At 40.2% G+C, this 14203-nt stretch overlaps 1 protein-coding gene across 1 annotated transcript in view; it reads right to left on the reverse strand.

Annotated features, from left to right (window-relative positions):
- The window catches only part of BOD1L1 (biorientation of chromosomes in cell division 1 like 1), a 47343-nt gene extending 35164 nt beyond the window's left edge, over nucleotides 1–12179 (reverse strand). The window contains exons 1-4 of the mRNA XM_060777964.2: nucleotides 11786–12179; nucleotides 5036–5160; nucleotides 3655–3845; nucleotides 774–1391 (exon numbers count right to left, since the gene is read on the reverse strand). Coding sequence (XP_060633947.2) covers nucleotides 774–1391; nucleotides 3655–3845; nucleotides 5036–5160; nucleotides 11786–12034 — 1183 coding nt within the window. The 5' untranslated portion in view covers nucleotides 12035–12179. The remainder of the gene's footprint in view (nucleotides 1–773; nucleotides 1392–3654; nucleotides 3846–5035; nucleotides 5161–11785) is intronic.
- Nucleotides 12180–14203: the final 2024 nt, after the last annotated feature.

Below are 14203 nucleotides of genomic sequence, written 5' to 3' on the forward strand. Positions count from 1 at the left end.
TGGTAACACTAAATTGTACAAATATCTTTAAACTCGTTTCTCTCAAACAGGTTACAGCTGAAAAGATAATGATGGCCTTTGGCTGCACTAAAAACCTGCATTAAAACGTTTCAGTAGGACATTAAAATATGAAAAGATGACAAAGGATGTGCATACAGTGAAAAATGCTGTTAAAAGCTGCAAAATTCTATAATATATAATAAAATAAACCAGAGTGAGAATAATAGAAGGGTGGGAACTAGGCCAACTTTAGGGGCAAGAAAGAGGAGGAGTCCAAGCAAAGGTACCAGATGATTTAGATAGGACAATAAAGACAGCAAACACAGGATTACAAGTAGTTTTAAAATTATGTATCCTACTTTAGCTACCTTAAAAATGAATGTGTTCTAGAACTATTAATGGAAATTAGAAATGAGTTTAAACATATTTAAACAGGAAGGAAATTAACAGAAAGGCTTCTGGTATATACAGTAGGAAAATAAACATAATCAAGAAATAAAATGAACTGAAGTAGCATCTAAATGAATTGGTTATCTAAATTGTTAAAATAAGCAAAATTCTCATGTACCATGTATGTCAAGGAAGGCAGCAGTATCTTTAAAATCTACTATTTGTTTGCATATCAAAGAAATATGTCACTACTCTATGTAACAAAATGCTGTTTCTGGCATTTGATTGTTCATTACATTGCTTTCTAAACAAACAAAAACTACCTCTCAATTTCATTAGCTCCAGCTCACACATACTGTAAGAAATATTTATGATGTTTATACCTTCTTTTGTACTTCCATTTGCTTTGTGCTTATTGCTGCTCTTTTCCGGAACTAAATATTTTAATGATTCTGCCTCTTTGTCTTTTCCTGTCTTTTCTTCTCTTCCTTTTAGATCATCACCAGGCTTTCTAGAGATGTCCATCTTTTTCTCGGGTTTTTCTTTTTTCTCTTTTCTCTTCTCTCCTTTCTCTAAATGTTCAGGTTTTTTATCACATTTATCCATCGGTTTACTTTTCTGTTCCTCACTTTCCTGCACAATTTCCTTGACTGGATCAACCACATTGTTCATATCTTTTGATACAGTTTTCCCTTCTTCGTTGGAAGAAAACAAATTATTTACATTTTCACTGTTTGCTACAGGTTCAAGGCTTTCTTCCATAGAATTACAAGATGGTTTCTCTTCATCCGGCAGATCATCAGTATTTCGGTCTTTCTCAATAGTGCCATCAATACTCAGCTGAGATAGGACTCTCTTTGAAACTCTGTCATTGGTCTTTACATTTGCTGCTTCTGTAGAAGCCCTTGCCGCACTTGCTTCTTGATTTAGAGATGTGATTGTTTCCAAAATGGACATTGCATCATTAGCTACACTTGCACTTGGAATGGTAGAAGAAACTCCTTTGATGAAAAGAGAAAAACAATCATATTAATATTTTCTCTTGCTTGCATGTATTTCAGATGCTACAACAAAAATATTTATTTTATTTTCTAAAGAAAGAGCTCAACATTGTATAGGCTGAGAAATGTTAATATATGTTGCAACAAATAACAGACAACTGGTAAGTTATGATCTTTCCTGGCAGTTCTACTATTGATGGTCTTCCTAAAACATCAGCGACTTTTGACATTTCTTGTGTTTTCAGTAAACATTCACTGTATTTCTGTCTTGCTAATATATATGGCATAATCACGTGAAACATGTTGTACATCACAGCATTCAGACAATTGCAATTGGAATAGTTATTTTGCGTGGTAAGGTTCCTGTTGAATAAATGTCTTGGTGTAAACTATGGAGAACCCTTGAAGGTTTGCAGTGATCAATCTGTGATGCATTTTGGATACAAAAACGTCACTGTATGGTCACTGCACATTCTACAATCAGAGGTTATGGACAAGCTTCTTGGAAGGACTGAGACCTAGCAATCCATGTTGTAGATCTTTGTCCAGCCTGACTTTTACACTCTCTTGGGGTAGGACTGGGCCCATAGATTTTGGAAGCAATAAAACATTTATATGAATTAGGGAATTATGGCTATCATTCTGAAGGAGGCAATAGTAAGGTCTGTTCTGGGGGAAAAATATACATGTGTCTATCCATTCACTTCTGAGACATGCTTTGGAGTGTGTAGTAGATTGTGGGGGAAAAAATACTTGTTTTCGAGAATATCTGTTACTTGAATCTTTTCCAATCATGATTCAGACTGGATTATGAGGCAGAAACAGCTGAGCTGTGCCTCCCAGAATGAATATCTTGTCCTGGGAAATGGCCGGCGGGTCGGGGGGGGGGGGAGGGGCTGTTAGCTCTTTCTGAACATTCAGTGACTTGACTGCCTGTGACCATGGTATCCTTCCGAACTGCCCCACTGGGTAGGATCTATGGATGCATGCTGCCTAAAGTAGCCCAGCTATCCAAGTATTCTCAGAAGACATTTTGAGACTTCTGTTCTGTTCCATGGCTGCTGTATTCATATTTTCTTTTGAAGCAACACAGAATGTTCCATGCATATAAACTCTATCTTGGGGTTATACAGATAAATGTGTGCCAGCTGCAATGGCTGGGAAGTGTGTTTCCAGACTAAATTACATGTGCTGTTTTTACCTTTAGAGCCCTAAATAGTTTGATGTTAGTGCTTTCATGGATTGCATTTACTCAGATGTGCTAGCTTTTATCTTAAGATCCTACTGGTTAACCTGCTATTAAGATGCCAAACAACTAGAAATAGCTCCTTCATATAATGACCTCTTCCTGTGGCAATGCCTTCTGAATATATATGCTTGCTCCTTTCTCTTGCATGCAATTGGTAGTCTACAAAAAGTGCTGTAGGATTTTAAAGAACTGTATTCTTTTGGCTAATTTTAAAGTTGATTAAATTTAATGTAACCTTATAAAATGTTCATAATAGTAAACCATTTGTTTTCTGTTCCTGAAAATTGTTAATAATTACTAATTCTTGCTTTGGACTGTGATAAAAGTAAAGAAGATATTAGTGCAGACCAGGAAACATACTTTACTTTAGGAAGAAGCAGGCACTGTATCTTGCATCAACTACCTAAGAGTTCTGCAATGTAGTCACTGCAGAGGTGATAACAATAACTTTATTGATTACTGGGACACAGATATCTCTGTATCACACTAACTTCTAAGGTTGCTATTATTAATGTGACTTCATAAATTAAATGCAGTGGGCACTCCTAGGCATAACTAAAATATATTTATGAATCAAAGATATAACAAGCAGTAATTCAAAAGCAATAAACTGTTTATTTAGAAAAAGTGGGATCCCATCTAGACTAGGTTTGCCTTTTCTTTCACACTGCAATCCATGTCCTTTTTCTTGCCTGGATTCAGTTTCAAGTTGTTAAACCTATTCTAATGGAGTTAGAAATTATACGATTCTCAGCACATTTTCTGAAGATCAATTAAAAAGGGTCAAACTTTTTTCTGTTTTGAAGGATGCAGAAAGGGTAGCCCTTTGCATGTTTGTTTGGGAACTGGTTTCACAGAAATTGCTTGAAATCATTTCCAAATGTTAATGTTCAGGACCAGGAGGCTGAAATTTCCTTTCTTAATTCTTAGAAACATCTTTATATTCACTGAAACAAGTATCAGGAAGCCCCTCTGCAGCATGTAAGTTTTATCAAAGACAATGGGAAGAAATACCTTGCATCAAAACAGAAGCCTCTGGCTTTTCTTCAGGTGGTGCTGTGCTGGGACTGGCTTCCTCTTTGTGATTTAATGTGGCTAAAAACTCATGGACTGCCTTTTCCACTTGTGGCCTGAATATATGGTTGATCTTTGGATCCACAACTTGAGAAATAATTCTGTCAATCCCAGATTCTAGCATTCCAGATCTAAAATGCAAGGACAACAGAGAAGCATCTCTTTCTGTTTAGGAAGTTCTCCTAATAATTTAGTATATATCTAAAAAGGAGACTCCATACATAACAATAAGATACAGGTGGCCGTCCGTATCCATGGATTTTGTATTCACAAATTCAACATCCACAGCTTGAACATATTCTCTCCTCCTTCCCGCAGTTTTCCAAACATTGATTTTACCAATTTAATTAAGGGGTGTCCTCATTAATTTTGGTATCCTAGAATCAAACCCCAATCAATCTCAAGGGCACACTGTATGATCTCTCAAGATACAAGTCTCTTTATGTACATTTTTGGTAATCCTATAACTATATAAGGTAAACTATGCGAGAATTATCACTCGCATTTTGCAGGGGTTCATGGGGGGAAGTTTTACAATCCTAGAACTTAGAATAGGAAAGGAACTTATGGGCCATTAAGTACAATCGGTGCAGAATCCTCAGGTAATGTATCCTCAGCAAGTAGCTGTCCAGTCACTTTTTCAAGATATCCACAGAAAGACATCCTACCATAGGCAATTGGTACCACTGCTAAACTATTTTTTATTCCAACTTTCAACCAAAATCTATTCTACTACAACTTAAAACCAATAGGCTTGGCTGCACCCTCTAAGGCAGCGGAGGACAGGCCTGCATCCTCCTCTCCGAGACAGTCTTTGAGTTATTTAAAGAGTGCAACCATGTTATGAATTGCTCACTCAAAGCAGAAAAGGCCCTTTTCACAAAACATAAGGTGTAAATGAAGTGTGTTGAAAGTTAAAATATACCAGGAAAGTAAAATGTTTTGCTATTAGCCTCATTGCATAGAACCAAAAAATTATTATAGTGAAATATGTTTCAGAGCATAGTGGATAAATCTAGATATGCCTCCACATAAAAGGAACTGGGATCCAGCAGAAGGTCCACAATGAAGAAAAAAATGGGGGAGTGATTTTTGCTACCCCCTCCCTTGTTGCCAATGTGGACTTTTGACCAGAGCATGATAGTACTGTATATTGTCATAGGCATTTTTCAAAGAAGCAGTGCCCCACCTCAAACTGATATTAAAGTTAAGGATGCTTCATGTGAACAAGATGTTACCCTACTGCTACCTCCCAAGATAACTATCACCTGTCTGCCCCTGTATAAACAGGGCATGGCAAACTTGTAAGACTGAAACTTACTTGAGAACTTGTTGCCTAATATTGTTTCTTAGCTGGTTCTTGTTCAAGTGAGGACTCCATGTATGAGTTGCCAGATGATTGGAAACAAAGTTGTCCACACGTTGCCTTAAGTTCTGATACGCTGGCTGAAAGTAAACATGCAAGATGCTTGTGAAGTTTTCCACCTTTGGCATTCAAAAATATGACACAATTTTGACATCCTTACAGATCCAGTTTGGGGATGGGGGGATCACAAACACATATATTCTAATCTGTGGAAAGCTCCCTAGCTTTCCACTGATGCAGAAGGTGCAATGTGATGGCTTATTAAACATTGCTTTATGTTTTGGTCAGAATCCAAAAATAACAGTTAATAGCAATGCCCTGATGAATTCAACAGCAGTTTTTATTACAGTCAACGGACCACTGAGTGACATATAAAATACATATTACAAATACACAGAAAAAAATCATTAAAAGTAATTACAATAATAAAGTTTGAAATATAAAATACCATTTGTTAGATATATTAGTTATTATTAAATTCCACAATACAAAAATAGAATTAAATATTTGGCCATTCCTTAGAAAAAGTAAATATTTGTTTTAATATCCCACTTTATTATTATCTTGAGCCACTATCCTGTCCACTCAAAAATATAGGAGATAAAAATGTTGGATAAACTATGAGAACAACTTAAGAAGTTAGTAACATTGCAGCCATAAGACACATTCTTCACTCAGTAATTTCTACATCAAATGTAGGAAATTAGGTCAGCATGTCATGTTCCTGAAGGCAAGGATTTGCCCTTTGCTTTTACTGAGTGTATGTTTATCTAGACATTATATGGGCAAAAGGTCCAGGGCAGCTGGAGACTCCTATGCTAGTGAGGTCATAAATCCATTTCAATACTTAGTTCCTGTGTTATAGGAGCTATCCAAGGTGCTGGGAAACATTCAGCACATCAGACAGTTCCATAACGAGTAAAACAAGAAGGGGGATTTACCACCCCACTGTGACATGGAAGACTCTTAAGGTAGCCTTCAAATGAACATAAATAAAAAGGAATGAGATGTAGAAATTACAGAAATTACTATAGCAAACAAAATTCATATATTAAATAAACAATAAAGTTAAGGGACAGCAAGATACTTTTAACCAGTGCCATTTACTAAAAGCATGGGGGGGGGGGCTGTAATCAGTCATTCAGGAGTGAAGCTACTTATAAATTGTGCTTGCAGTCCACTCCCCCTTCAAAAAGCCAACCTACAATGACACTGCAATAATTATGTTGCGTTTTGACTAAAATTGGGGAAAAAATGTATAAAATGTAGGCTAGAATCTGGGTCAGCTTATCCACAAGTCAATTCTGGAAACAGATGACAACAGCTCACTAAGCTCTGTGCACTTGAGGTGGAACAGAACAGCAGATGCCAGAGTGAAAAGGATCATCTATCTGTCTTGCTCTTTATTTACTTCCACTCTTGTCCCTGGTCCTGGGCAAAGCACCTCTCCAGAGCCATGTAGTAGCATGTCCTCCAGTCCACTTTGTGCAAGGGAAGGGAAATGAAATGCCATGCCAAGAGGGACATTTTGCCTCTACTTCTAACTGCCTTCACCCTGGGTCCCTAATAGAGGCAGGTTGCTTTCCTTGCTCTTTTCCACACCCTCATTTTTTCTTCATTAATATTTCCTTCCCTATCATGATTTGTATAGATTTAGATATTTTAAGATCAGCAGTGCAATTTACACCCCCCTTCCCAACTGTAACTCCTCAAACTAACTAACATATCCCCCCTTCTCCTGAAATCTCCCTATGTATGCTCCTTCTAAGAATTTTTAAAAGGAGAAAAAGATTTGTTTGCTACGTGCCCCTGTATTTTGCCCCTGACTTAATCATGGGTCAGAGTAAATTACATAATTTTGGGTCAATTCATCCATAAGAACAATTCAGAGACAAGTATATACACCATATGTTGTCAGGAGATTCAGTAGAACCAAAGGCTTGCAGTAGCGGACATTTATTTAGGTAACACCTGCAATTCCAAACCCAAGTAAGATGTTTGATTGAAATGGACCCAGAGAACTACTGGTATCCAACCAGGGCAACCAATCACCATGCTCAATGTTTATTTGCAACTGACTACTAGATAATAGTATAGTCCTCTTAATTCAAGGCAAATGTCTTGTATTCATTCATTCAGCTGCTTTTTTTCAATGTTTCAAAGGAGCCAGTTCCTCCCTAAAAGTTGAACCATGAAATTGAATTGTTCTGTTCATAAGTTGTAGGAAGAATATTTATGCACCCTGGCTATACTTTCAAGCTGCGACCTCTGAAACAAACCAAACACCATGGAACAGTAGACGCCTCTCTGGATTAACTGAATGTAAAGTGGCACCTGGGACAAAGTGAATATAAGCAATATTGTCCTCAAAGTCCTCAGCAAACAAGTTTTGAGCAAGCAGACTTTTGGCAACTGAATACGCATGCTACCAGACAGATGCTGTATTTTCCATACAAAAGTTTCAAAGTTAAGTTTTTAATTGTATTAAATTGTACATTTGATTTCATTTAAATTTAATATGTGATGTAATTTTGTTTTGATTTTATTGAATATTACTGTGAGTTGTGTCTAATCCCTCTCGCCTCATCTTTTGGGGAGAAATGTAAGATATAAACACAACTAAAAGTGTACAAATACATTCTGTTATTTCTCATGCACGTCCAGCTAGAGTAATTTTAAACTATTTAAAAGAGCACTAAAGGCCAGTTCTCAAAGAATGCAACAATGACAAGCATTACTTGTGAATACAGTAAATCAAAGCAGTTTAAATTGGAATGAGCAGAAAGGGAATTTAAATCAAACTCCACTGATTTTCCATGTATTTCCTAATAACAGTATAGCTTTTACCACTGTACCATGCTACACTATAATTACCCAGACTATTAGTTATCCGTCATTCTCCCGTATAATTGATTGACTGGAAACTGATTCCCCAAAACTTGTCCTAACAGGTTTCATTCTTAGAAAAATCCTGCAGCATATCTCTATTGCAATGCATGGTTTCCACACTTTCCTTTTTTACATTTAGAAAGGGCTGCTTTAAGTATTGCCATATAATGTCTCATTTATGATCAGCAGCCATGACAGCTTGTGAAATTAAGTATGAGTACATGGAAAATATCATAGCATACAATGCTGCCCTCTATCTCTGATTAGTATTGGTCCTTTCTTCTTTATTTTGCTTTGAGACCTCACAAAAATAAAGCAGTGAAGAGAAATAGAAATCTCACAACTAGTTAGTTTACACAGGATTTGACAATTGATGAAAAAACTAGAACTCTTTATTATCATCAGATGAAACTGAAATATTTATATTCATAAAGACAGCGCAACAATATGTTTATGTGAGAAATTATTCATTAAAATTACAATTCTTAATTATGGTCTCCTTCAAATTAATGTACTTTATAGAAGTCTAGGTTAACTGACTATTAATATTAAATAATCTGAATAACCACAAAATATATTAACATTCTTTGAAAAAATTAGTTAAAAAATATTTTAAAGGCTATTCATTTTTGACCACCCAACCACAGAATAAGCTCAATAAGTAATGAACTCACCTATCTCTAACTATCGTAAAAACTGAAAATTTGCCACAGTACTTTTTACCCAACTTGTTTCATTATCCTTCAGCCACAGCTTCTAAAACAGGATGGGGTTATTGTGGCTATCCATATGTTTTAAGGACTACAGATCCAATAAACTCTCACAGCTAGTGATGATGACCAAAACAAGTGGGAGCCAGAGGAACACAATTGTCAACCTCTGCTCTAAAGTATGATAAACAATGCTTTTGAGCATCAGGTTTAATAAACCAAAGTAAATTTAAGTAAGCAATGAGATCTGGTAAGAGTGCATTATATCAGCCTGTTAATCTGCATGCAGAACACATCAAATGAAAAGCTGGATTTGACTTAAGAGAAAGAAGATATGGAAATTGGAAGAAAAGACATCAATAGTTTAAGATGCATGTATGATATCACACTAACAGCAGAAAATTAACAGTGAAGACTTGAAACAACTGTTGAAGAAAGCCCTAGGAAGAAAGTGCAAAAATAGGGTTATAGGGGAAAGTTAAGAAAACAATAATAATGGTCCAAACAATGTACAATTCTAAACTGTATGGTGAACTGGATGCTATACTTTGGCCGAGTCACAAATCAAAACGGATGCTGTAGGCAAGAAATCATGACAGACTCCCTACGAAGAAACTCGATAAGACCCTCAAGTGTAAAGATGTGTCACTGAATTCCAAAGGCAGGGTTGTCCAGGTCAGTCCAATTCTGAATTCTATGAGTGGTTATAAAGCTGGCTAGTGAAGGAAGCCAGCACAAAAAAATCAAGTTCATAAAGACAAATAAATGGGTCTGAGAGAGACTCAAACCTGAACTCTCCCTAGACACCAGAATGACTGGACAAAGTTACTGTACTTTGAGAGTATAATGAGATCACATCACTCATTAGGAAAGATGATACTTGGTAAAATGGGTTGCAGTGAGAGAAGAGGAAGACCACTGCAGACTAGACCTAATCAACGAAGTAATGGCTCTGAGTTTGCCAGACCTGAGGAGCACGAATAATGAGAGGGGGTCTGGGAGATCTCACATTTACAGGGTTACCACAACAAAAATCACTGTTAAGGAAATTTGCAGCAAAAACAACAACAACCAGAGGTTTAACAAACATAAGAGTAACAGCATACATTTTACCTGTTTGCCAATTTGTATAATCACTCAAAATTGCAGAGTTTTCGCTTGTACAGTTTAAATTTTTAGAAGCAGGTTTTGGAGCCATAAACCTTTGGGGAATAACACTACTGAAAAACTATGTAACAAAATTTGAAAAAAAATCTGTTCCTGGTTTGAAAGTGTTATTTTCTGTTTTTCTGTTTAACTGTGTGATACTTACTATGAAAGTACTTGTTCTACTCCAGAAACTTCATTTTTGTGGCTGCTGCAAACTATGATGCGCAAACTAGGTTGCGACTCTAGGTGACATTCAATGAAAAACTAGAGCAAAATTTGTTGCAGGATGTCCCGCAAAAACAAAGTTTTTACAGTTTAATAGATATTCTTCATGGTTCTATGATAGAACCAATTAAGAAATGACATTTATAACCCAGGAACAAAAATCATGTTACATCTTGTTATCACAGGTATCATTATGAAATATCCAAAGCAGACATCCACCTCTGGTCCCATAGATTCTAGGACAGCCATGGGCAAACTTTGGCCCTCCATGTGTTCTGGACGTCAATTCCCACAATTCCTAAGATATGATAAACTGGCTGGGATTTCTGGGAGTTAGTCCAAAACACCTGCATGCACTACCACATTAAGGTCCTCCAAATCTAGGAAGGGACATGGCTGGTGTATCAGTAAAAGCGAATAAGTACTCCTAACAGTTGCATCTACATGGTAGACATTTGGAGAGACAGATCCAGGAGAATCTGTCCCAAGGTGTAAACACAGTCTTTCAGGGGAGTGTAACCTCACCCAGAACTGGTTGACACACCTCCTCCCCTAGAATAGGATCCTTGATGGCAAGCACCTCTGTTTTGTTATCAAACTATGAGGAATGGTGGATGAAAAATAAAATTATGATTATTAACCTTATCTGAGAATTTAGATCAGATGTGGTGTATGCAATAAAAGCCAGGAGGAGGAATTACAGGAAAGAAGATTCCACCTGAACATTAGGAAGAACTTCCTGACCATACGAGCTGTTCCACACTGGAATGCTCTGTCTCGGAGTGTGGTGGAAACTCCTTCCTTGTGTCTAGATCCAGGGAAGTCATGCTACCCCTCTATTCCGCCTTGGTTAGACCACACATGGAATATTGTGTCTAATTCTGGGCACCACAATTGAAGAGAGATATTGATAAGCTGGAATGTGTCTAAAACGATCAAGGGTCTGGAGAACAAGCCCTATGAGGAGCTGCTTAAGGAGCTGAGCATGTTTAGCCTGGAGAAGGCTGAGAGGAAATATGATAGCCATGTATAAATATGTGAGAGGAAGCCACAGGGAGGAGGGAGCAAGCTTGTTCTCTGCTTCCCTGGAGACTAGGACGTGGAACAATGGCCTCAAACTACAAGAAAGGAGATTCCATCTGAACATGAGGAAGAACTTCCTGACTGTGAGAGCTGTTCAGCAGTGGAACTCTCTGCCCCGGAGTGTGGTGGAGGCTCGTTCTTTGGAAGCTTTTAAACAGAGGCTGGATGGCCATCTGTCAGGGGTGCCTTGAATGCAATATTCCTGCTCTTGGCAGGGGGTTGGACTGGATGGCCCATGAGGTCTCTTCCAACTCTATGATCTGAGTCCACACAGCCATATATTCCAGGTCAAAGCAGAAAATGTGGGATTTTATTCATCTGTTTGGAAGGGGCCCAAGACACTGTGTGTGCGTGTATGTGGCTGGGCTGTGTTATCAGCTGTTTATGGAGAGCACACGTCCTAGTAACCACGCCCACTTGGAAGTAAAACAACCCAGGGAGCGGGCCCTGTCACTATGCCTGCCAAGGAAGGCATCCTGGCGGGAAACTGAACCTAGCAGCAGGAAGGGCTCTGGCTCCCCTCAGCTTGAAGCAGCACCAGCAGTAGCAGCTTCTAGCTGAGGCAGAAAGCAGCGCCCGACCAAGAAGGGCGAGGCCTAGCGAGGGGCATCTCTCTCTCCCTCCCTCCCTCCTTCTCCGCGGCGCCCACCTTGGTGTCCACATCGGCCAGGCAGTCGCGGCGGAACTGGTCGAAGAGGCCTTGGCTCTTGAGGCGGTTGAGGATGAGCGAGACCAGCTCCGGCTCGGCGGCGGCCGAGGGCGACTCAGGCAGCGGCGGCGGAGGCTGGGGCTGCGGCTCCGGCGGCGGAGGGGGAGGCGGCGGGGGAGGCGGCGGCGGGGGCTGCGCGGGAGGCGAGGCCGCGGCTGAGGCGGCGCTGCTGCTGCTGCTGCCGGACATGCTGCTGATGGTGCTGGTGGTGGTAGTGATAGCGGCGTCGCCTCCCTCAGCGACTGGTTACCGAGCAGCGGAGGCTGTGGTGGTGGCGAGGCTCCGCCTTCCCCTCGCCAAACACAGCCCCGGAAGCGGAAAGGAGCCAGGGCGGAAGTGAGTATCGAGGGAGACATGGAAGAGCGGCATCCTGCGCTTGCAGGCGCTTTGGACGGCGGACTTTGGGCTCTGCAAAGTGCGCACGCGCGGAGGCAAGGCAGGCCCGGGCCGCGCTTACGTAGCTCGGCCTCCTTTTCAAGCCACGCCCCCTCCGGGGTTAGCTCCGCCCCCAAGGCTCTCCACTGATACCTTGCTTTTCAGGCGGGTTGGAGGCGAGCACTTGGCTCTCAGGGCGTTTCTCAACTGTATACAGGCAGTTCCCAAGTTAATATAAATAAAAATGTTATCTTCGTTTGTGGGATTAACATAACTCAAAAGCCGCTGGACAAATTGACACCAAATTTGGTCACAAGACCCCAAGGAGTGACCGTCACTCAAAAAATTTGATTTTGTCATTTGGGAGTTGTAGTTGCTGGGATTTATAGTTCACCTACAATCAAAGAGCATTCTGAACTCCACCAACGATGGAATTGAACCAAGCGTGGCACACAGGACTCCCATGACCCAACAGAAAACACTAGAAGGGTTTGGTGGACATTGACCTTGAGTTTGGGAGTTGTAGTTCACCTACATCCAGAGAGCACTGTGGACTCTAACAATGTTGGATCTGGACCAAATTTGGCACAAATATTCCATATGCCCAAACATGAACACAGATTGAGTTTGGGGGAAATAGACCTTGACATTTGGGAGTTGTCGTTACTGGGATTTATAGTTCACCTACAATCACAGAGCATTCTGAATCCCACCAACGATAGAATTGGGCAAACCCCCATGACCAACAGAAAATACTTAAGGCCATCCAATCCAACTCCCTTCACCAGGGCAAGAAAACGTAATCAAAGCCCTCCTGACAAAGAGACATCCAGCCATAGATATAGAGAGATAGATATGATTCACACACACACATAGTATGATAGATGTGAAAGGGACCCCTAAACAAATTATATGTTGCATGTTTCAGAGTAGGCTAACCAGACAATCTCTACATCAACACAAGCATAAAGAAATTACATATTTTAGAAACCAACACTTTCTGTTTATTTTCCAGATCACCAAACTGGGCCACAGTAACACATGGCAGGGGACAGCTAGTGGACAATGAAGGTTCTGTAGGTTTGTGCTTAAGTTGAATTTCTATCTAAGTCGGAACAGGTACATTTTTTCACTGTCACTCCAGCCAAAAATATACGTATTTAGCTTTGGAAAGGTAAAGTAAAGGCTTTCGACTCTGATGCTCATCTCCATTTCTAAGGCGAAGAGTCGGCGTTGTCCATAGACACCTCCAAGGTCATGTGGCCAGCATGACTGCATGGAGCGCCGTTACCTTCCCACCGGAGCGGTACCTATTGCTCTACTCATATTTGCATGCTTTCGAACTGCTAGGTTGGCAGAAGCTGGGGTGATAGTACGATAGCTGGGTCCGGAAGCTCTGAGCATTCCGCACATTCCGCAACGGCAGTTGTGAATAAGGGAAGGAGAGAGCGGCACACTGAGGGTGGAAATATACTTCATAGTTGCAATTGGTGGAAGGATAGAAAGGAGGGGAGTGTTAGAATAAGGTTTAGGGTAAGGGTTTGGGTTAGGGTTAAAGGTTAGGGTAAGGGTTCAGGCTCAGGTTTTACCATTAAAGAACTCTTACAATCCTTCTATAATATTTGTGTTCCATTCTGCATTGCACAAACAGCGCTCCTGAAGGAGCAAAATGGAAACAGCATAATGCTCAGAGCTTCTGGACCCGTACTGTTACCGAAGCTGGGTCTAACAATTGGAGCTCACGCCGCTCCCCGGATTCAGCTCAGCGTGGTGATAGTATGATAGCTCAGTCCGGAAGCTCCGAGCGGTACGCACATTCCGCAAAGGGGGGGGGGGGCGGCACAGTGAGGGCGGGAATATACTTCAAGTTTGTGGAAGGATAGAAAGGAGTGGAGGATTAGGATAACGTTTAGGGTTAGGTTTCGGGTTTGGGATAGGGCAAGGGTTAGAATGAGCATTAGAATTAGACTTAGGGGTTAGGCT

Source organism: Anolis sagrei, chromosome 5 (assembly GCF_037176765.1).
Source record: "Anolis sagrei isolate rAnoSag1 chromosome 5, rAnoSag1.mat, whole genome shotgun sequence".
Classification (NCBI taxonomy): Eukaryota; Metazoa; Chordata; class Lepidosauria; order Squamata; family Dactyloidae; genus Anolis; species Anolis sagrei.